The following is a 24,276-nucleotide window of genomic DNA, read 5'->3' as shown; positions in this document are numbered from 1 at the left end:
CTTCAGGTAAGTCACATTCCTCCTTCATGCCTTATTTTTCCAGTCCATAAAGCCTTTTTGTACTATACTATGGGAAAGCATTAATTGTCGAAAAATTGAAGTCACACCATGGGCTCGTCCCTGAGCCAGGCAGCTGTGCACCACAAAGCCCTCGTGGCTACAGAAACTCCTTCATCCATTCTGCTGGGTCAGGTCACACCTGTAGAGGGAAAAGGAGAGGGGTAGGAATCTGCACAGGGAGAAAAATGCTCCTTAGGGCAGAGCAATGCTCAGAGAGCGACGCTAGAGCACCCGGCTCCCACAGGCCTCCTACTTCTGCCTGTATCCTGGTGCTGCAGGAGATGGGATTCACACCCCACATTCCCACTTCCTGTCCCTATGGGGCCCTGCAGCCACCCCAAACCAAGGGCTGCCAGATGGAACAAACTTACCCACAGGAGATGTTGGAGGCAATGTATGGTCACGTCTCTCCAAGTTCTGCAACCCTTTGTTTGTCTTCACAGCTGCTCCATGCCTGCATAGGCCCGTTTGTGTCAGCTGTGCAGCAGCAGGTGGGCTGAGCTCCCTCTGTTAAAGGAGGAAAAAAAGAATGGGTGGAAACTGCACTGACTGAGCAGGAACCAGGGAGAGCCCTGCTCTGCCTCCAGCTCCCCCTCAGCAGGGATGTGGCACTGAGCAGAGCCTTCACACACTCACAGCACCCGCTGCCATCACTGCATACCTGAGAAGCACAACACCAGAACACCTGTTTTTTAATACTTTAGAACATTTATTTCTCAGAGAGAAAATATAGTTGCAGACAGTCAGATTATAGTAGGTAAAATTAGCATTTTTTTTCTTTACAAGCATAGATTTTCTTATTACCTCTCTTATACCATCTGATATAAACAATTCTAGAAAGCAAATAAACTCACTTTCTACAATAAATAGAGCAATCTGTGCTTTACAGCAGTGACAGTCACGTCTCGGTCCCGTAGCAAACAGCAGATCGGCCAATTCCCATTCTGAAATGTCATTTAAAAACAAACAACCAAAAAAATAATAATAATATCCCAAATTCTGAAAACATTTACACAGGTCACAAGTCCACAGCTGAGCTACCACCCAGAAAAGTGTATGTTCCTTTAAATAAATTACACCGTGTGCATATAAAAGACCCAGCAACACGACTGAGGACTTCAAGAATGGTGACAATAGGTCTAAATAATTTAGAGCAGTATTGTACAACTATATACACAACGTCCTTCCCTCGCCACACTCCGTAGGCATTATTATTATTACTATTTTTACAAAATCCTATGCCCCATCTCTATACTTTAAAGGAATCTTCCTCAAAGTGTGGCTCCGTGTCCCAGTGTATAAGAAGTGGTATTTCTAAAAAAGTAGACCACGTAGAAATGGCAGTGATTACTCCCCACTATTCATTAATATTATTTTGACCCCACATTCTCTTCAGTATGAAAAAGTTAAAATAATAAAAAAATATTGAGTTAAAAAGCAAAATGGTGATATTCAATCTACAATCTTGCTCTGCACCTTTGGTTCTCAAAATGGGAAAGCAAAAAGAGGGAACACACAACAGAAGAGATCAGAAATTTTAAGTCCTTGGCTAATAGAAAAGGTTTTGTCATCTGTTTCCAAACATCGGCTGCCCGTTTTTGCAACGCAAACCCAGGAAGTAAAGAGGGGCTGCAGCAGAGCCAGGCTGGTTTGTTTCTTAATGGATGACAATGCCGAAGACCCACACACCAGGAAGGGACACACGCGTGTGAGAGAAGGCAAAAAGGCAAAATGGTCGTGTGCTCTACTTAGTGCTTGGTTTCAACCCAAACCAAGCCAGAGGAGAACTTGAAAGACAGAAAAGAAGAAAGGAAGAGGAGCCTGACACCAAATGTGCCTCCAGCAACACAAGCGATGCGTCTCCCTCCAACCCTGATCAACCTCAGTGCCTGCAGAGCTGCTCCAGCACATCAGACACCTCCAAAATTAGCTTTGTTTCTTCAGAAAAGGAAGTTATCTTTGCTTAGACTCAAGGCTGTACTAAACCATGATATGGACTGCTACTGCAATGAGCACAGTCACAAATTGGAATTTAAATGTGAAACTACCAAATAAATTTCTAGGACATAAATGCACACACACACACAAAAAAAAAACAAACCACAGGTAATCTGTCTTTCATATTTAAAGCTCTGTGCATCGGCATGTGTGTGTGTGCAGCAGAGGGAAAAGTTACCAAAATATCTCAATCATTTCTAAATGCAATGCAAGAAATCTAACCTGAAAGCACTATGTATGTAGGCAGGAAAATCGCAATACTGCCTCCCAGCTACCATTTTTGTGACGCAATGGGACAATCAATGTCATTGAGAAAAACAGAAAGGCCAGTGACAGTCAGGGTAAGTTTGGCACAAGAAAGTCCAGCTGGGATTTCTGTACAGGATCCTGGTTTGCTTACAGAGGTGATGGGTTCAGGGAATGACTGGGGGCTGACTGACACCCGAACTCCCGGCAACACAGGGGAGGCAGCAGCAAGAGAGGGTGCATGAGGTCCAAACATCCAAGTTCTGAGCTCTGCTGCATCAGCTCACCATGGCTCCAGTCACCCAGCAGCTTTTCCTAACACCTTACTCCTGGCCCTGTAGACTATACATTTCATCTCCTGCCAGCTCTTCAGCAAGACACATTCAGAAAGAAGCTGGACAGGCTTTTTGGCACATAGCAGGGTATTTCAAGGAGCGCTGCCAGCTGCTGGGAACACAGAGTGCACTTTGGCCACTCGGTGCCAGGGATGGTTCCCTCTGCTGACACAGCAATATCTGGAGAAGCAGGACCGGCCACCCCGACCCATCACAGATAACTGGACGGAACAAAGGGATGATCTCCCCGCACACGGCTCATGTGAATCATGGCTCTGTCATATGCCACCTGCACAGACTTGCGGATGCTAGTTTTTCGTCCTTCCATCATCTTTAGCTTGTCCACGGTGTCATCCACGCCGAGAGGGTACACTTTGTCACGTGGAAGCCACTGCCTGCAGCAGAAAGGAGAGCACAAAACCCCATCGCCAGGGCATCAGGACAGGGATGAGGGAAAGGAGAGCAAATACCTGCAGGCCTCTTACAACGTTATGGCCTAGCTCTCTGCAGGAGGCTGGCTGCTCCACGTGCCCTGCTCTACTACTTGCTGCACAGCTGCAGCAGGCCAAGGGATCGGCCCAAGAGCCACCGAGACATGGCCAAGTACTCCAGCCCCTCAAGCACTCCCCACAGATCTCAGGAGCAATTAGTCACTGGTCACCATTCTCCCCAGGAACAGGTACTTTCATTTGATTTACTTTTTAAAAATTAACCCCCTACAGTAGTGCTATGAATGCTTAAATGCCAGCATTAGACATGGGAGAACCATCTGTAGCCAAAATGCCCTCCTCCATGAGCACTGATTTCTGTCCACTCTCCTTCCTCAAACCTTCTAATTCTCCTTAGAGCTCCAGGGGAAACTGGGCAATTTTTGTGTCCCACAGAGCAGCAAATACAGGGAATTCCATGATGGAAAGTAAGTTTTTATCACCGAGAGAGCTCTGCCTCATTCCAAGAGCCTGTAAGCACTATGGCTGGGGTGAGTACAACTGCCTGAGTATCATCCAGAAATAGGCAGCTTCCAGTACACACACCCCATGGCCACAATGACCCAAAGCAAGTCTTAAGTTCTAAGTGCTTTGTCTGTACCAAGTCTTTGTTGTGTACTCATCAGCCCAGGTTAAGTAGCACACCCAGAAACACATCTTTCTGAATGAAGTCCAGCCCCTGGGAGTTATATACATCTCAGCTCAGTGCATTTTGCAGCCAGCTAGTACTGGCAGCCCAGGGCTCTTCACGTGCCTCAGTACTTCTGTGGTGATGCAATCTCTAGGTGAGGGATGTCGTGCTGTTCACCATGGAAATGGAGCAGTCGTATGTCCTGTTCTTGGGACTGGGAAAAGCAGGCTATCTTCCTCATTTAGACTTCTCTTGACAGCTGCATATTTAAATTCTCCGATTTCCATGTAACATTACCATAACAATGATTTCTGTATGTTCCCCTATACCAAAAGATTAAATTAAAACATTCCTCTCTGCCATAGCACTCACCGGAGGCCCCAACCTGTCTGTATCCACTCACCAGGTTCTCTTGTTGTCAAAGAAAAGGACAAGGAAGAGCTTCTCGCCTGCCTCTGTCTGCCTCTGCTCCCCCAGCTTCAGCACATCCATGGGTGGGACTGGGATGGGGACTCCATTGTGGAGAAGCCCCTCACGTGGCATCTTGGGATCGATTATCTGGTGACACAGGAAAGACATTTCAGCACAAACCCTTCTAAGTACTGCAGAAAATGCATTCTTTTTCCTGCTCTTTCAGTTTATCCAAGCCTGATTATTAAAATTTACTTAGGAAAATTCCTTACAAAGAGACACTGAGGCAGAGCAAGCAGTTTTGCTTACCCATCCTATCTTTAAGGCTTCCCCTGTGGAAGGGAAACCAGTCAGTCCAAAAACCAAGCATCTGAACTTGAAAAAAGGGAAAGGATGTAAGTATGTGGTTCTGTGTGGATATAGGTGCATATATGATAATTGTTAAGTTAGTACAAAGTCAGCATTGTGTTCAGCAAAGGATCTTCCTCCCTCTCTTCAAACTTGCACAATAAATTTAACACCACTGCTGCACTCAGCAGGCATAACATTATTTCACAACAGATCCATTCTGGTGCAGTTCTATTGGCTTCAGTGGCATTGCTCAGATTTATACTGTTACAAGATCTGAATCAGGCCTGATATTTTAAGAGAGCTGACAAATAGTGTCAGCTTTATCAGACTAGGGTGTTGCACACTGTAGTCATTTCATAGGGAAACAACACGAGATGCATCATCGGTTCTCCCCACGGAAAGCAGAAATGTCAACGTCCAACATTTGTGCTATATGATGACATAAGAATGAAACAACAAAAGGTGGATACAATACTAGATCTTCCCTTATCTCCTAAGGACTTGACAAAGCAACTAAGCTTTGAAACTGGCCACTGTAGGAATTTATTATGACTACCAGACTGCTACAAAAATGCCTCATTTTTGGGCAACCTCACCATGCTAAAACACAATTTAACTTTGGCTGTAGCCACATGAGGATTTGAAAATGCTTTGGCTGGTCAATGCAGGAAGCAGATTTGTAGCTGTTCTCTCCTCTGGGTTCCTACCTAGAATAAGAGCATGGACAAGGGTCACTCTTCCAGTAGAACCTGCCCTTTCTGACAGCATTAGAACTGTACGCAGCCAGGGCCACGCACACATGCTGTGTCAGCCTATGCATGGTTTCACAGCTCTGCTGTTTGGATGTGGACACACGTATAACTTCCATGACAACTACATTTGCTTTTTATGATTTCTCAGCAGTTGCAAATGCTGCCTGACTTAGTGATTCCAACCATAAAGTTACTTAAGTGAATGGCTGCAGCCATGCAGAAATTACATGGAGCTGAGATGGCAGAGAGAGCCACACCTTTAGGGATACATTTAAAAGCAGCAGAAACAAGACAACATAGTCAGACTACCTAATGTTCTTACTTATACACTTCCTTCAGCAATCTCTGTCAATAACAAGCACAGCCTGTGGTGCTACTGGTACTTCCTAGCAATAGCTGTTTGTGATGTCTTGCAAATGAGCACGGTCCCACTGAAGTCAAGTTCACAGATTTCACGATAATAGTTAAATATTCAAAAAAAAGAATAAATATTTAGGAAATAGAACAAAGTAAAAAAGCATGCGTATTGTCATATTTACATCAAACATACAGTTATTGCAAGAGGATCTGTAAGTCATATAGCCAGCTGGGCACCTATACATACAGTTGTACTCACTACAAAAGAAAATGTATGGGCAGTGAGACATCTGTCTTCACAAAACTTAAGTCTTCTCATTCCAGCAATACTGATTACTTTCCCCATACCTGCAGAGTGAACAGGAGAGGAGAGGAAAGACCTCCTCCTGTCCCTCGCACCAAGAGATCAATGTTTTATGAATCCTCTCCAGTGCTCTGAAACAATGAGCACAGGAAAAATTAATGGTGCAAAGGGAAGGAAAAAAAACCAACCACATACTGCATGATTTTGGGAAGGCTTCCTTTTATGTCTGGCTACACTGCACACTAGCACTGTATTCTGGGCTGCCTGCACTGCTGCTACAGCCTGCAAGAGAGCAGAAGGTACTTACCAAGGCAGGGTAGGAGGGATAACCACGGCACTTGGCCCACACAAGCTCCAAGGGCTCCAGCTCAGTCTGACTCTCAAAGGACATCAGGAGAGTTCTGCCTAAGAGACAGAAGGACACATGGCTTAGGAGGGCCCAAAGCCCACCAAGCTAAATCTGTCCTCAATGAAACTGATGAAGCTGTATCTGAGATTGCTTTGGGCCCCTGTTCAGAGAGCTCTTTTTCATTCCTCCAAAATACAAATATCCTGACTGCTCTGATGTTTGGGACTATTAGATCTTTACAGGAAACACCTGGTCCCCATTGACAGAAGTCTGTTAGCTATCAATTTTTTCAAACTCAGGTCAGAAATGTTGCAGGAGACCCATTCAAAACGTGAATAACTCATCTGCTAGCTCCTGGTCAAGGAGCAATCTTCCTTACTGCAAGTCTTATAGCAAGCAGTGCTTACATCCTGGGGAATGGACGATACGCTGACTTTACCAGAAGTCAAACTGAATCTAGAAAATGCTGAATACAACACAAGTGTACTGCCAAGCCAGATCTGATGGGCTTCACCATTATTACATGACAAACATACTCATCTGTTAATGAAATAATGTTATAAAACACAGAACTGTATGATACTAGTTCTACCAATACCAGACCCTTTCTGTAAGTTTATCTCCAAAACAAGGTGGTGAGTACACAGGGTGCAGGTAGTCAAGGGACTCTGTCCTAGATCCTGTGGGAGGAGTCAAAGCTGAATTCTGATTCAGCAGCACCATCGTAAACTGCAGTAACTCTATCAATGACAAACCATAACCAAGATGAGAATCTGGTCACGTGAGTGCTGAAAGATTAGTGCATTGCTTTGGGTAGTGTTAGAGGAGTGTGACTCAGTTATACTGCAGAACAGCACACCCTAACAAAGATGATGACTTTGTTACCAAGACCTTGAAAGCAGTGATAGCAATACGAGAGGAAACAGCTATGAAGTCATTTCCAGAAAGACATCTCTTATAATTACAATTTACTGTTTGTACTGCAGTGTCATGAAAGAGAACTAGTTGTAAATCTGGAGAGGGCAGTGCCAGGCACATTACTCCAGGCTAACAGTAAGCACCTGTCTGAAGAGAATGGAGGCACAGGCAACCAGCACAAGTGAAAACAGAAGAAAATACTTACGCAATAGCCTAAATTAGTCAAAAGCAGGGTGTTAACACACAACACAGGTCAGCATCCTGACTGCGCAACCTGGGTAGCTCCTGCAGGACTGGTTTCCAACAGACACTGAAACCTGCTTTCCCTGGTTTGGGTAGGGTGTCAGCCCTACTGTGCTGCAGGACACGACAGAGGTGTTCCCCAAAGTGGAGCTTCTGTGAGCCATTCTCACCTGAGCTGCTGTAATCAGAATCTCCATTCACACCCTCCAAGAAGGGCACCCGAGAAAGAGCTGGCTTTCCTCGACTTCGCTTAGGAGGCATCAAACCACTGTCAGAATAGGAAGAAACAGATTACCCTTAAAAACACAGCCAAGTAAACTGACTCCCCAGTTCTGTTTATAATTTGGAAGTTTACTGCACTAGTGCATCCCTGATGTGAAAAGAACACCAATGTCTCTCCTAGTGCAAGCACATTGGGCATCATATCAGCTTTTCCATGAGCAGTGAAGGGGGCCAACAAAAGCCTTGCTGTTAACACAAAGAAGGAACCCAACAAATGCTTCGTGCTGCACAGCTGACACAGTGATGTTTGGAGCTTACATGAGCTAACCCAGTTGTGCACAGACTTCAAAGAGGACAGAGAAACACTCCAACATGTTGCTGATCTATCAGCAACTGAACTCCTTCAGTCCATAGCCTAAACATGCTTCTACTTCATTACTACAAACATTTCAGAAAACTATCTCCATCTTAAACAATCATGTTTTTTCCACTTACTGTAATTCTTTTTTTACAATTTTCTAAAAACCACCCCACTCTGAGTGCATTTGATGCTCAAAAAGAGTGGAGAAAAAGCAATAAACAGAGCTGCTCATAAATGGAATAATTGTACAAGTTATCCATGAGACATAAGCTTGTTTTTAATTCCTTGTTTTGTGGGTGTAGCATAGCTCTAATGTAATTTTTGCTATGTGAATTGCTTGCAATTATCATAATAAGCACTTACATAACACTTTTTGTCTTTAAAGTACTTCATAAACACCAACTAACAAGCCCCACACTCCTCTGTGAATTCAGATTTTCCTCTCTCACTTCCATATGGAGAAAGTGAGTTAAATATGGTGGGTCCATGAGGCCAAGACATGATTTGAAAGTGAGCTTCTGGCTTCTGATCTTGTTTGGAGTTCATTCTCACTCCATGAAGGATTTCAAGGGCCCCCATGGCACTACAGCTATGCATGAATCCACGTCTCTCCTTTTTGTACCCACTGATGCAGCTCCCTGACTAACAATACCGTACTGAAATCATTTTGTGGGAGATCTGCACCTTACAGAAGAGGCTATGATGACTTATCTGAATGTTTGGGCACAAAGCACATAGAAATGGGGAAAGGTCTGTGGATGCTCAGTTTCACCTACAGTGCTGGGCTGGTCACTTGAGATCAAAGGGTTTTGGAGCTTTGGCTCTCAAGAAGCACAAGAAAATGTGCATCAGCAAAGAGGACGCATTTGTACTGAGAAGCAGAAGTGTAACAGATATATATATATATATATATATTTTTTTTTTAAATCAAGCACTGTTTTGAGACCTAATATAGCATAACAGGACAGAGCTTGAGAAGCTAGGTTGTAAGCAAAGAAGTCAAACAAAAAAAATCAGACTAATTAGCCCAGAGAGGAGGTATTCTGGGGAAGAGCTTAGCACAGAGTCTTACCTGCAGGTTTCAAACACCAGCCCACTGCCCAGGCTGGGGCTGTGCTCTGAGTCTGAGCCGCTCTCTGCATGCTTTGCAAAGCCGTTGGTCACTCCTGCCAAGGAGACAATTGGGAACCAGCTCAAAGAAACACCAACAACATGCAGATACCACCAAGGCTATGGAAACATCAATGCCTGATGATCTGCTTCCAGAAAGGCAGGATCGGCCACAGGGATGCTGAGTGCTTCAAAAGGTGGGGGGGGAGGGAGGGGAATTCTGCATTGAGTTCTCCAGACTCAGCTGGAAGCAAAAGGTGACTAATGAAAGGCACTTCTACTCCCCACACATGGAAAACTAGGCAGTTTTTGAAGAAGCAAGTGCTGGAGAAGCATATAGGGACAGCAAAGAAGTCCACAGGTTCACCAAATGCCCAACAGCCACACGATGGGGAAATGTATGCCAAGGGTACTACTATTTTTCCATCTTTAACTAGCACAGAGAGCACACAGGGAAACACCTTGTTCTGACAATCCTGATCATGCTGACCTGCTTCTGCAGTAACACAGATTTGACATACCAGACACTCCCTCAGTTAGGAGGCATCAGTTGTGTTTGAAACAGTGGAAGGAGCTGAATCACAAAAGCAGTGCTGCAATTCAGGAAAAAAACACTGCTTCTCCAGCAGAGGAAAAACATAGCTGCCTAATTATCAGTGATTTTCCTGTGCCATGCCTACGTTACTCCATTTTTAATCTCAGCCTTTCTTTCTGAGTTTTATCCACCGTGAGTAACTCCTCTTTGCTTTCTGTACTGACAGGCAATGACAGCAAGTCCCCATAACACTATAATGGGGTGGAAAGTACAGCAGTAACAGCAGGGTGGTACAATCCTAGGCTGCGGCAAATAAAGACAAGCCCAAATGTAGCAGCCATAGATGCAGAAACAGAAGAAGAAAATCTGCCTACCTTCAGAAGACCTCAGGTAGACAGAGATCTCCAGCAAGATACCCTCACCTCCACTACCAACCCTTAAATGAGGTCTGAGAAGCGGTGGATCGTGGCTCCACTCCTTCCAGTCAATCAGCTGCATTGCATGCACCTGAGCTCCCCTGGGTTGGCCCTGCCTTCCCACCAGGTGCTCCATCACTGCTTCAAGCCCTAACTTAGCATTTCCACTATAGTCCCTCAACCAGCAGCTTCTCTTTGGAGAAGCTGTCTGTGTCTTCTTTAACCTGCTCAGGTGAGTCATTCCCAGTGTTCAATTTCTTTCCTCCTACTCTATTTACTAACAACCTTCTGACAGCCAAATAACTGTTTCACATAAGCAGTTCAGACACAGTATTCCTACTCTCTCAGCCCTAAATCTGCAGTTCCCAAGTGGACAAAAGGAAGATAAATCCCTTGGAATCACCTCTCTGCCCCGCCTGCCTGGGTGACTTCTCTCCATCGCTCTCACTGTAATTCCTGCTCTGTGGCCGCTTCCGGGTTTGTCGCTCCCCATTGGCACAGGAGGGCGAAAGCTGCTCGCTCTGCTCATGGTCTTCTCCATTCTCCAGGGAGCAGTCCAGGCCTTTTTGCAGCTTCACCCCATTTTTAGCTTTTTTAAAAAGAACAGATGTTCGTCGGCCCACACCACTGAAGGGGGGGCTCATGAGGGTGTCTGCAGGTGGCAAGGTGAGTCCGTTCAGGCTGCTGTCACTGAGCAGGCGCTGGAAAGCTTGGCTCTCCCGCTGCAGTGCCTTCTTGTCAAAGAAATCCCTGTCCGACATCACTTTCTTCTGCAGCTGGTTCAAGGACTTGCTGTCGTGGATGGGTTTGAGCTTTGGAGGGTCCTGCAGTGATTCCAGCTCTGAGAAGGAAGGTGCAGGTCCTGTGGGCTCCAGGGTGGGAGGATGCGGAAGCTTGGCATCATCTGCAAAGGGAATGAAGTGAACAGCAGGTATTGGCTACTGACATGCACTAAGAGGGCTGGAGATAGTACCCTGCTACAACCTCTCACCTCCTTCCTCGTCCTCTTCTCTCGACGTTTTATCCAGCTCCTCTTCCCACAGAACAGGTTCCCCGTTGGCCATGGTCCTGCTCTGCTGCTGGGCCAACTTCTGCCGAACAGAGTTGATCTCCCGTCTCAGGAGCCGCATGCGTCGTGTCCGGGCGCCACTGGATCGCATAGGGCTCACTATGTCCAGCTTCTCAAGCAACTCCTTCAGCTGGGCCTCCAAGGAGAGGTGAGCCCTGTTCTCCGGCAGGAGGATGTTATCCACTGCATCAAAAGAAATTGTAACAGTGAAGGGTAAAAGCATGGCTTTCTGGAGAATGGAACTCCACTCATGCTATTTGGGACCACAGCCATGCCTCATTACCATCAATGCTATTTATGAACCAATTGCTTTAGTTTGGGTATTTAGGAATTCTTAGCTTTAGAGTTCAGACTTGCTCCCATTGGGTAATGAACAGCTGATTTAACTTGCACTGTCTTCCAGCTCCCATTACTGTCCCAGACACAGCAGTTGAAGAAGTGCCTGCAACCTACACAAGACAGCTTGAAGTCCAGGTCCTTTGCAGAAATGAATGGGAATGGGAAGTCTTCCCTAGGACTGCTTGGGGCCTAGTACCATAATCCCATATCATTCCCTTCCAGCCCATAGTAATCCATCTAATCTAGTTGGTCCACTCTGTGTCAATTTGCTACCTATAGTGAAATGTTTTGCACCTCCTGTGCAATCCTAGAACACAGGTGAAATCATGTCAGTTTTTCCATTGTGTTCTCCTTGATTATTTGCCACATTTTAACCAAGAGAATCACAGAAATGGAGAAGGAAAATAGTCTCACCTCAGACCCCGAACAACACAGAACTGTCTTTATAATAAACTGCCATAAGAACATAATGATTATTGCTCTGATTTACACTGAAACATATGATCTTTGCTCAGAGCGAAAAACTCTAGACCCACCTTTGCACTCTTCTTTAAAATACCTAGTTTGTAATACATCCAAGGCAGATATCAAATATCACAGGCACATACAAAACTTTTCTGAGGCAAATGTGCACCAGAAGAGCTGGAGCTAAATTGCACCTCGCTACAAGTGCTCAGCCTGCCTGAAATCCCGAGGCTACGAAGGAGTTAGATACATGCTTATGCAAATGGATGGATGGGAAAATTGTTTTTTGTTGAATGATCATTATGATTTTCACACAAACTGAATGACATGCTCAGAACAAGCTACACGGTTACGATCTATCCTGAAAATAAAGGTTAATAAATGCTCACCATCTTCCCAAGAAAAGCGGTAAAAGTCCTCGGTTTTGGGTGACTCGGGCAGGTGAATCCCCACATCAGTGTCAAAGCCGATGCTTTCAGCCTGCCGCCGCACATGACGCAATATCGCCCCTCCAAGGTCTCTGAGCCGGACAGCTGCTCGGTGGAAAATCGTGTCTTTAGCATTATACCTCATGCAGTTGGTAACTATAAGGTTAAAGTCTTCCTCAAACTCATCCAATGTTCGGTACAGGTGGGACTCCAGCTTCCGCCTCATGGTGGAAAAATCCATTGGGTTGGAAATGAATTCCAGGTAATCTGGAACCTAAACATATAAAACCTGTACAATTACAAAAACCATTTACTAGCCAACTAGAGCGCACCCATTACAAGCACTCTGAATGCCCTTTCCACCTGCAAGGGACAGCGCCAGCACTTTTATTTCTGTGTCATCCAGTCAAGGCAGACACATATTGTCTCTCCAAAACATTACTTGTCTGAGATGCATTGAAGCTTCCAGAAAACAATACCTTATTTTGGCCTGGAAAGATACCCACACTGTGAATCCTCTGAGATATTCTTTAGTCCACCAGCAGCTTGGGATAAGGTGGTCTGTGCTTCCCGAATTATGATAGTACATGAGTTTCTGCCCAGCAATACTTCACCTCCAACCCATTAGACACTCCTAGGAAAAAGACTTGCCTCGTTCAAGTTAACAGGCTCTGCAAAGATCTGAGCAGCATCCTTCTCCTGCAGCAGGTCCAGTGTTGTGCGCAGAAGTACATTGAATGGCGTCAGCCATAGCTCCATAGCAGCCTGCTGAACCTTCACCTGGGAACAGGAAAACAGCGTTGAGCACAGTTATCAAGGATGGGACAAGCAAACTTTTTTCTTCTGGTTTCTCCTGAATCATCAACTCAGCTCCACTCAGCGGTGGAAACCTCAGGTCATCACACCACTGGTCTGCAGACTCACTGCTGAAAATTTTCTGGCAAACAGCCTGTCCTCTCCTCTCTCTGTGCAGGATACACATTAATAGACAGCAAAGTAGACTCTAAACATTTTGTATGAGGAACTCCTTTTTATTCAATCTCACAGAGCCAAAACAAGAGGAAACCCTATAAAATTAGAAGATAATACAACTGTAAATGAAGACAGGAAGAAGCTTTCCGTGCTGGTAAATCATCTGGTAGAACTCCCTGTCCTGAGATACTATAATGCCAATTACCAAAAGTTAAAACTATTTAGGCATTTACACAAACAACAATATCCATAATTAGAGCAGTGAGTACAAAGTTTAAGATGTATGCTCTCACACATCAAGGCAGAGCCAAACAACAACACTGGTTAGGAGTAGGCAAGTTTCCCAATAGATTTTTTACACTCTGAGGGTTTTGTAATACTGTTTTGATTTTAAGGAAACAATTTGTAGCACTGGTTTGATCTCTTACACTGCAACTCCACTCAAAGGAGACTGGAACAGGGTAACAGTATTTATTTCTCCTTTAACGTTTTAGTTTCTTTGATCTTATAATCCCTCGTTATGTCATTAAATCAACCACTTCAATAGCAAAGGAAAGCAAGTCTGTGTATACAAAGCAAACTGTATTTGACATGCTCAGCAACAAGGCAGCATCAATAAGAGAAAAACTGCTTCTTCTCAAGAAGGGATGATAGAGGTCATGAATATAATTTACCATTAGTTATGCAAATACACATTCCCAGCACTGATTCTGAGGACTGAGGCTGGGCAGCACAAGCCTGTGACTGAGGGACAGACAGCTGCTCTGCACATCCAGAATTCAGGAAAAAAGAAAGAAGCTCAAGAGAAAATGCCATGCTCCACAACACGTGGTGCTTGTATGGTGCTGAAGCAGCAACTTGACAGCCAAAGCTACCTACCTGCTCCCGTTTGAGTTTCTCCCTCTTACGGATGAGCTCAATGAGCAGACGGGCCCTCTCCAAGTCATGCCGTAATTTCTGCCAGTATTTCAGCTCTTCCTTCACTGCACTGGTCTTCTCATCCTGCTCCTTCTGTAATACATAACACTGGGATAAGATAAGGACACAACTGGCTTTCTTTGTTTTCTCCGCTTTTCTAGGTGTCCTCCATGCATTGCTCTCATAGTCTTCCTCTTCTCTACTTGTCTTGTTGCTCAGATTATGCTACCTCTTTCTCACAGTGTTTAGCTGTGAGAACACACAACATCAGCCTTTCTAGATTTTACAATATCTCAGAAGTTAGGCCTGAGTCATACTGTAGCTACACTCCAGAAACACACTGTGTACTTATTTACACTCTCCCTGCCTTTATATCGAAGTTCATTACAGAGGCTGGAAATTCTTTTTGTTGGCTGCTACACATTGAAGAGGCAGCCCAAAGGGTTTACAGTACAAAGGCAAGACAGGCAAAAGTATGGCAGAAAAAAAAAAACTATTACTGTCCTCCAGAAAATTGAGCCACATAGAGATTCACCAAAACATACAGGAACAGCTAACTCTGGGAGATGAGCTAACACCTTCCAGGACACAGTTCGTTGGTTTCACAACGTAGTTCATCTTTCCCTTCCTCAATCTGTAGCTTTTCAAATGTTTTTGAGGATATAGCAGAAGTGTATACACTTCTGCATGACCACCAAGGGAAGGATGAAAAATACTTCACATGATCTAGATGGCTTATATTTATAGAACATTTGTTTTTATGAACTTACTTATGGTAAGTACTTAACTTAATGCACCGAGGAAATGTAGAACTTCCCCAAGCTTCAAATTGGCGAGTGGGAAATATTTTCTTTATTATTCATCCAGAGTAGTCTTTACGCAAACCAAAAACCTATAAATTCCTCCAACTACAGTAAAAATATAGGTGCACAACACACACAATAACTAACTGGCTGTGTCACGGGGTAGAGTCTTAGTATTTCATTACTTCACCAACTACTTCGTGCCAAACACAGCGCTGTTTACAAGTGATCCTGGATGCCAGCTCAAAGGAGGAAGGCAAGAAGGCCAGGGCTGATGATTATGTCTAAACTTGCTTATGAGTGCCCATGGAAGGGTCAGAAATTCAAGCTGCAGGATGAATGATCCAAACTGGAATTTGGCCAGGACTCTGGAGAACACACATTTTCTTGAGGAGAGGATCTTTAATCACTAGTGAAGAACGTGGTTCTTTGACTCATCTGATAGATCAGCCCACCAGGGGCCCATCATGCCTTTGCACATTCCCAAGTCTCCTGACTCAGGCGGAAAACTCTTACCTGCTGGCTCATCATCACCAATTCTGGTGACACAATGACATCCCACTGATACACTAACTCAGCTATTCAGGTATTAGCAAACCAACAGGAGAACAAAAGTGACTCAAGAATAGCTATTGTTCTGTGCTGTTAAAACTCTTAAAGGGTTTTCCCATTCCTAACTCCTGATGCTTGCCATCCTCTAGAGCCAGGGGATAGGCTGTACCTGCTCCGCATTCCTCTGGGACTGGAGATGTGAGTGCAAACGTCGGATCAGGGGCACCCCGTTCCTCGCCTGCCGCTTCAGCAGCCAGTAGTTGTGGAGCCTCTGCATGAACTGGTTCTTCCGCTGGAGAGAGATGCCACTGCAGATTTTGTTCAGCCTAAAGGAAACAAAAAGGTGTCATGGAAACAACTGCCAAGCAATTAGAACCCTGGTGATACCAGCTGGCTTCCCAATGATGCTTTACGGCATGCAGCTTTGTGGTGGTATGTCAATACGTGCTCTGAACCACACCTGCAACTGGTACAATCTGGGGCCTCTTAATCGTGAAGACATATGTTCTTACTTTTCAGGATATAACCCTATTTCAGCAGCAACAAGCCTGGAGGTTCTAACTATAGTTCCCACAGCAAAGTACGCAATCACCAATTCAGCTCCAAGCATTAACTTCAAAAGTATTTTCAGTGCCAGAAGAAACTGACCGGGGTCACTGCGATGTTCTTAAGCTGGAGTCCTGGACAGGAGCCCAACAATAATACAGTACCTATTTTAATCTTTTCAAACCTTTCATTAGGTTATACATGGTGCCTTATCAGCAGTTTTCCAAAGTTTGCCTATTGAAATACTGACAACATATCACACTTCCTCAGCCACCAAACAAAAACTCAGCACTCCCTAAACTCTGTTTGAAAGAGAGCCTGGAGAAAAAATACACAGACACATTCTAAGCTGCTTGCAACATTTACATGTTTAACATGTTCTGCAATAACAGGAACAATTAAGATGCTATGAAATCAGGGGATTAAAATAAATATTTCAATATGAGGATGACTCCCATTCACCCACCAACTTGTAATGCCTGATGTATTTTAAAAACACCTTCACAGCCATCTATGTAAATTTGGATGCTAGCTGCATGTTTGCCTGTTTGGTGCCATCAAAGATCTGTACTACATAGTATTTTGGGATTGTTGCTTGGCAAAGCAGGGAAACCAGTGCACAACTGGCACTTACATGGAAGAACGTTGGTAAGGAATGTTCCTGCAGAGCACAATCTGAACACAGTTACTGCTAGGTCTGGACTGAAGAGAGTGCTTCCAAGTTCAACAATGAAAGGGACTGAGTCCTCAGAACAGACTCTGTTCATCTTCTGCTGTCCAGCTCCAACACTCACCTGTAAGAAGGAATTTGTGCAACTGTCATCATGGGCATAGATGAACGCCCATCAGTCCCCTCACTAGGTTCCTTTTTGATCTTCTGCTTCAATTTCACTTGGTTCTTCTTTAGGGACCCTTTGGGAGGGCCGGAACTGCCTTCCTCCTCCCTCTCCTCCTTCACAATGCCCTCCTGTCTCTCACTGGTGGCAGCTGAATACCGTTTTTTTCACTGTTCCAGGTGGGGAATGGCTCTCGCAATAGGCAGTCTTGCGCACAGTGAATGTTGTGCCATTGATGCTGGTCTCCCTCATGGGTTCAATCTTCATGAAGAGACCAGCCCGCTGGGCACAGGTGACATGGAAGGCAGTGTAACAGTTCACTTTGTGGCATTGGATAGCAGCTCCCATGCCCTTCTGCTTGCAGATATAGCACGTGAGCTTCCATCGAGCTGGGGGAATGTTATTTATCCCTTCAATGGGCTCCAGGAACACAGTGTTTGCAAAGCAGACCTCTGGAATCCAAATGGCACAAACCACATGAGCCCAGCGGCCATCGCTGGTCTGCTTGAAGGCTCCACCTTTGTTTGGGCAGAGGACACAATCAACAGGGCGAGAAGGGGACTGTAAGCAGCAGCGGCAAAGCCACTGTCCCTCAGGAATATAGGGCACACCGTAACACTCCTGGTGCACAGCCAGATTGCAGATATCACAGAACAAGATGACATTGCTGTTGTGACACTCATCATCCATGCAGACACAGCAGAATGCATCCTCATCGATGATGGAGTGCTGAGTCCCATTGTTCCGGCTCTCAAGGTACGATTCCTTTTCCAAGCGGTCCACCAGCAGCTCAAAAGTCTCAGCAGAAACCATCCCATAACCATCATCCCTTCTCTTCTCATTCACCATTTCCAGCCATGCCAGATCCTCCTCATCCATGTCATACTCCACCTCTGCATCAAGGTCCTCGGGAGGCTTTTCAATGTATCGGTAGTAGGCGGTAGGGAGAGGAGGGGCATCTGACTGTTTGAAGGAGTCCACCACACGGAAGTTGGGCTGGGGTAAGTGTAAAGATGTTCCTGATGTGTGTTTGGAGCAGGCTTCCCTCTTCTTGCCTTTGGAAGGTGTTTTCTTAGATTTTGAAGGGAAAAGGGGCTGCTCGCTGTTTTCCTTATTGCTGTTGCATTCTGTGATGTCCTGGGCAGTCAGTTCATCCTCTGTGATGATTTTTAAGGGATCATAGATGCTGATGCGGTGAAGCCGCCCGTCGATGTCTACTTCCACGATGCGCTGGGCCTGAGCATACGTCAGCGTCTCCCGAGTGGGCGAGCACTTGAGGCTGTAGGGTGAAGGAGAACGCCGGCCCTCCAGTTTCTGCCGTGACCTCCTCCGAGGCTTCCTCATCGCTGCAGTCCACCAGAGACCCTGCAACAAACCAGGACCAGCATGAGCCCAGGAGACAAGCAAACAGAAGCAGCACAGATTGAAAAACTCACACAGCATCACAATAGAAAAGCATTTCAACTAAGGGCCTCGGCAATTTCAGGCTTGCAGAGGATACTTCACCTTAAATACAAGTACTGGATATATCAATCATTTTTGCAGTGCATATCAGAGCAAGTCACAGCACCCTCCAACTTTCTCTATTTGCAAGTCAGGAAATGTTTCCCATACCAACAGATGAGAAGAGTTGAAATGGGTTTTAGAGAATGGCATCTAAACACTCTGCTATGCACTCAGACCAGCAAACCATCCAGATCCTCAGAAAAGCAGACAGTACTAATAAACCTACTTGCACTGTTCAATATTTAGTTCACACAGGCCAAGGAGTTCTTCTCTCTGTTCTTTTGCTTGTGAGTTCACAGCAGCACACATAATGTGCTGAGTATTAGGTCTGGTTTTCCAGAGCTAAAGGAAAGCACTCTTCCTGCCCTACAAAAGCAGTTCCCCCTGCCCATCTTTTTTTCTTTTTAGCTGAGCTCCACGTGAATATGTACACCAGCAGTGCTCCCTCAGTTCAGAAGGAAGTTCACCCACATCCCCCATCCCACTGCTACTTCTTTCTTCACCCACATTGTGAAAGAGTTCCATGGTGAAACAACATCCACCTGTTTTGTCTTTCTCCTGCAGTTGTAGCTGGTTTCTTATACCATTCTACCGACAGAACATACACTGAGCTAACCCATGTCCTCCACATCATGCAAAATGGGTTACAAAAGTCTATGAAGAACCGGAGGATGAACTGAGCAATGCAATGGGTGCTAGCTGTGCACCCCTTCTTCTCTTTGGCAGGATCTACAAAGAAATAAAAGGGAACGAGTATGGGAATGAGCAATATTCTATGATTCTATGAATATGGATCTAGATGGACTTACAAGCTCTGGCTCAGCATCAGCCCCTCTGAAGCTACAATCCACGTTCAGGTCCCTAGCTGGTTCTGCATGCAGGATCCACAGGTGTACAGGAGGAAAGCAGCAAGACACTGTGTAGACCAAGCTGTACTGGGAACTGTGCAATGGTGCTCAAACGGAGCCTTAACTAAAAGCCCAAGCCAGCTCTGCCCTCACAAACTGGTAATCAGCAACAAAGATAATCATTTGAGAGTCAGCTCCAGCCATTAAGGAGGTGCCCAACAAACAGGGGTGAAGCCGAGCTGGCAAGAAGAGCTGGGAAAGGAAGGAAAGGCAGTGGCAGGATCCCAGAGATCCGAGGGCGAAAGAGGGAAAGTGGAGAGGAAGCCAAATGAGTAATGCAAGGGAGAAAGGCAGAGTCAGGGATGAGAGTGCACAGCAGAGGAAGATCCAGGCAGAGGAACAAAACAGGCCTAGGAAAGAGGGAGACGAGAAAAAGAAAAGCAAATGTAAAATCTCCCCAAGAAGATAAGTCAGCCTGGAGCTTATCTGTTGCTATGCAGGGGCCTGAACCAGCACCTCACCCTCAGTTAGAGCACAGTACTTTCAGCCCCTTTCTGTGGGACCTGCAGACAAGAAAAAGCGTTTGTATTTAGCTGTAACATTATTTTTTGCTCCATGATGGACTTAACCTCACAAAACCTCAAGTGAGTCCAAGCAAGCAGCGCCTCATGGATCAGTGCCTGCAAGAATTCGTGAAGTTATTCCAGAAAGGACTAACATTTCTGGAGAGACACTTCTCCTGAAAGCACTTCCCCTGTTAACCATGAGTCTGCCACGATACAACACTTACACTAGGAAACAAACTGGCTCTGGGAAAAGAGTCCAAAATTTCCTCTGTACCCACAGAAATAAGCTGCAGCTGCCACTTTCAGTAAGCACGCCTGTAACAGTAGTCTGAAAGCATCATTAGTTTTCAGATGTAAAATATGAGACAACAATTTCCACCTGCAAATATAGACACTGTGATTTCCAGGATCTTTGCTTTAAAACTCTTATCAGCCACTTGATCTGCACACTGCAGAAATGCAGCTGTACTGGTCCCAGATAAGTTCAGTTGCTTCAAACAGTAGGAAAAAGAAAAAAAAAAGGAAAAAAAATAAAGAGTTCTACAATCAGCATGTAAAGGCAGCTTAGACAACAAATGGAAAACCAAGAAAACCTGCTGACTATACCCCTCCGGTATAACCTGAGTCAGACTGGTGTAAATGAAGAAGATATTGGATGCAAGAAGTTACGCGAACATAAAGATAGCAGAGGATAAAGCAATAGGAATGACCTGACCACAGCGATTATAAATATCGTGTTCAGGAAAAACAAGACATTAGCTGATGGCTGGCAGTGCTGAGCGATGAACAAATTTCAGCCAAACAAGCACCCAAGGAAGGGTTACTTTACTTGCCGACAGAAAAACAAGAGTACGGTGTTCTTGTAGTAGCTTTAGAGAAACAGTCAGTTTACTGTCTGGAGAAATTACCCCAGGTGGGCTTCTTACCACAGCAACTGGCTGCTATAAACCAACGCACTTGTAAAACACACAATTACTTAACACTACACAGAAGCACCTAACACGGCATGGAAATTGCTACCAGCTAGAACTCAGTGCCTGGGATAAGAATTCCAGCTCACTTCTAAAAGGCATCTGGATATCAGGAGAGACACAACTACACACCTCCAAAAAGCCTTGAAAGCAGCAATAAAACAAATTCAGACATGCCAAGGTGGAACACTGTGACCTTGTCTGCAACACAGCAACTTCTAAGCAATCCTAGCAATCTAGGAATGTTATGATCTTCTCAGCACACTTGAAAACACCTCCCCAGCCACATATAAAAAATAATCCCTCTGCAAACAGCATCTGTGCATGCTGAAATGCTAAACTGCCTTGACTTCAGGAGGGTTAAATACTCCTTCAGCCTATGTTGCTTTTGTCCTACCATGGACAAATGTTGATATGAAAGCAGAAAGTTCAAAGAGTTGTCCTCTTGCTGTCACCAGTTTACTCAAGGCTTTCCAAAAACACCCCATAATCCACTTTCTATGGGTATTATGCCAGGAACAGAGGGATAGGTTCCTAGAGAGCACAACTGAACAAACAACGGGGCTGCAGCACAAAGCTGCCAGAGCTAAATTTAATTCTACCCCACGAGTTTGCTCTGAAATGGTTCAGTTCTTCTGAGCAGCAATTTTCATGTCTGTGGCCCAGAGATGCCTGGGGTCTGCAAAAGGGAACTAAGAAAAACAAGCCCCATCAGAAGGCTTAAATTTACTACAGATAACTTCACAGAAAAAAAAAAAGTGAGAGATCCACATATCAAATATCATTGCAACACGGGAAAAATCCAGCACAAGTGGATTTTCTAAAAGGAGGGCTAAATATTGCTGTGGTCCACACATGCAATGCTACACTGAGGACCAGAGGCACCCACTCACACCTCAGAAGACCTCAGCCTCCATCTACCTCTCTCCTTCCCATGCTGACAGACAAGGATTTTCTCTCCAGCATCAGGAGTATTTGCCAGCCTCTGGAGGACACAGGGCTGCAGCTAAAGGCAGCGATGCTGGAGGAGCTTCCATCGCGGCATGTGGAGATGTGGCACAGAGGGACGTGGTTAGGGGGCACAGTGGGGATGGGCTGGGGTTGGACTTGGGAATTCTTACCAGCCTTAATGATTCTATACAGATGTCAGAAAAAAGCAAGGTCCACCCTCGATGAACATCTCAATGATTCGCAGGGGGAAGAAAACCCTAAGCTCAGCTTTAGGCAAGGCTCACCCCAGTGCCTCGGCACAGATGCTCTCCTCCCACCCCTCAGCTCCAGAGGAGGGGAACAAACACCTGCAGAAGTATTTAAGAAGCATATCCATGAAATAAAAGCAGCAATGCCATAGGAAATAAATAGCCTGAAGCAGCCGTCTCCTCTCCATGTTCCTCTCTCCCCAATCAAAAGCACAGTGCTACACTCCACATGCCACAGCTGCGCTTCCTTCAGGCCCACACCACCAACACACTCTAAGGCTGCCGCGGGCCCACTCTCCTCTCTGATACCCACACACACTTCATGAATCCCTTCACATTTCTGTCATCGGGTGGAGGTGTGGCCCACACCGGGCCGCGGGAGGGGAGCAATGCATCGTGTGAGGCTGTGGATGAAGTGTAAGGCACAGCCTGGGTTTAGCAGCTCTCTGAGGGAACCTGTGCTGCCAGGGCCACAGCACCCCTGCTGGCAGCGATGCGGGTCAGAACGCAGCACGGAACGGGCACAAACACAGCGACGAAAGCGCCTGTGAGAGGGTCCTTAGAACCGCGACCCGCCATTCCCCGGGGAGCGAAAAAAGTCCCCGAAGAGCAGGGACCCCGCCGGAAAGAGCGGCAGAGCGCGCACACCAAAGCCAGGATGCTATTGGCTATCGCCAACGCCCGTCCCAGCCCCGCCACCAATAGCAACGTATAGCGCCGCGGGGCTAAACTGAGGCGCGTTCGGCCAATAGCGTGGGAGAAGGTGGGTGGGGCCACCTCTAGCGCCGCGGCGAGGGGCAGCCAAGATGGCGGCCGGGGGGGGCCGGTGGACGCGGTGCTGTCCGATCCCCGTTCCCGCGCTCAACGTCGCCACCCCCCACTCGGTGAGGGCCGCGAGCTGCTCTCTCCGCGCGGCGAGCGAGCGGGAGGCTCCTCTAACCGCGGCACAGTGGCCTCCCTGCCGCCTGCTCGGTCACCTTCCCGCGACCCCGGCACAGCGCTGTGTGAGGGAGCAGAGACCCCTGAGGGCAGAAAGCCGCGGCCCGCGCAGCGCGTTACCTCAGCGTCTCCGCGCGCGGTCTTCGCCGTCACCGCCGCCTCCTTATCGTTTGGGGTTTTTTTTTTCGGTTTTTTTTTTTTTCGTGGGGGGAGGGGGATGCTCTTTTTTTTTCCTTCCTTTTTTTTTTTTTTTTTTTTTTTTTCTTTAAATCCGCCTCCCCCTCCCCTCCCCCCTGGGGCTCACCCAGCCGGCGGCGGGAGGGGAGGGCACAAGATGTCGGTCCGGCCGCTCCGTCCGCCGCCGCCTCCTCAGCGCCGCCTCCTCATGCCGCTCTGCCGCCGCTTCGCCCCCCACCACCCCCGACTCCCCCTTCCCGGGGCCCCGCTCCCTCCAGCGCCGCTCCCGCGCTGTGTGAGGAGAGGCGGAGGGGGGGGGGCGCAGGGACACACGCACAAAATGGAGGCGGCGGCGCCGGTGGTGGCGGTGGCGGCGGTGCAGCCCCGGCCGAGCGGTGAGGGAAGGCGGCGGGGGAGGGGGCTGCCGCGCTGCGCTCCCCCCAACCCGCGGGCAGAGATCGCCCGCCCCTCACGATGCCTTCCCACCCCCGGGCCGAGAGGAGCGGGAGGGCCCTGGGGGCTGCTAGCGGGGGGAGGCGTCCACCTCCCGGCCCTGCTGCTGGCTCTGAGCGGCCGGGAGGGGCGGGGGGGAGTGACGGGACACAAGTTTCTTATCGGAGAGTGGTCGGATATCGGGACAAGCTGCCTGGGGGGGTGGGGGAGTCACCGTCCCTGGAGGGGTTCGGAACTGCGGAAATGTGGCGCCGAGGGACAGTGGGGTGGGGTTGGAGTGGGGATCTCAGAGGCGCTCCAGTAAAGGATTCTGTGATAGTCCCTGGGTTTGGGATTTGCCTGCGGGCTCAGGTGCAGCTGTGAGGGACCTGTCTTAAGCCCTTGCATTTCCCCTGGGATTGGTCAGATTCCTGCCCTAAGTTTATGAGACCGCTTCATCCTACACACAGTATTTCTTTTTTGCAGGAGGCATGAGAACATCAAAACTACATGACAGCATCACCTGGCACCAGTTAGCGCGGCTCTCCCAGAGAGCATGTAAGCCTCGTCCCTGCTGCTCTGCACCCAGACAACACTGTCAGACAAATGATGGGATTAATGAG

General features: G+C 46.8%; 1 protein-coding gene and 1 long non-coding RNA gene across 2 annotated transcripts in view; one reads left to right on the top strand and one right to left on the bottom strand.

Annotated features, from left to right (window-relative positions):
• Nucleotides 1–748: 748 nt before the first annotated feature.
• BRPF3 (bromodomain and PHD finger containing, 3) lies at nucleotides 749–23,212 on the bottom strand. The gene is given in 14 exon segments (XM_015298722.4): nucleotides 749–3,034; nucleotides 4,162–4,316; nucleotides 6,241–6,338; nucleotides 7,614–7,711; nucleotides 9,099–9,192; nucleotides 10,491–10,991; nucleotides 11,079–11,339; nucleotides 12,350–12,662; nucleotides 13,040–13,168; nucleotides 14,240–14,371; nucleotides 15,803–15,959; nucleotides 16,974–17,183; nucleotides 17,185–18,380; nucleotides 23,165–23,212. Coding segments are annotated over 13 exon segments (3,507 nt in total). The 5' UTR covers nucleotides 18,360–18,380; nucleotides 23,165–23,212; the 3' UTR covers nucleotides 749–2,850.
• LOC771161 overlaps nucleotides 22,875–24,276 on the top strand; it is a 3,674-nt gene continuing 2,272 nt past the window's right edge. Inside the window, exons 1-2 of the long non-coding RNA XR_210278.5 lie at nucleotides 22,875–22,989; nucleotides 24,140–24,211. This is a non-coding gene — a long non-coding RNA (uncharacterized LOC771161). The remainder of the gene's footprint in view (nucleotides 22,990–24,139; nucleotides 24,212–24,276) is intronic.

This window comes from Gallus gallus, chromosome 26, assembly GCF_016699485.2.
Source record: "Gallus gallus isolate bGalGal1 chromosome 26, bGalGal1.mat.broiler.GRCg7b, whole genome shotgun sequence".
Taxonomy (NCBI): domain Eukaryota; kingdom Metazoa; phylum Chordata; class Aves; order Galliformes; family Phasianidae; genus Gallus; species Gallus gallus.
This window is presented reverse-complemented; position numbering and strand designations above follow the sequence as displayed.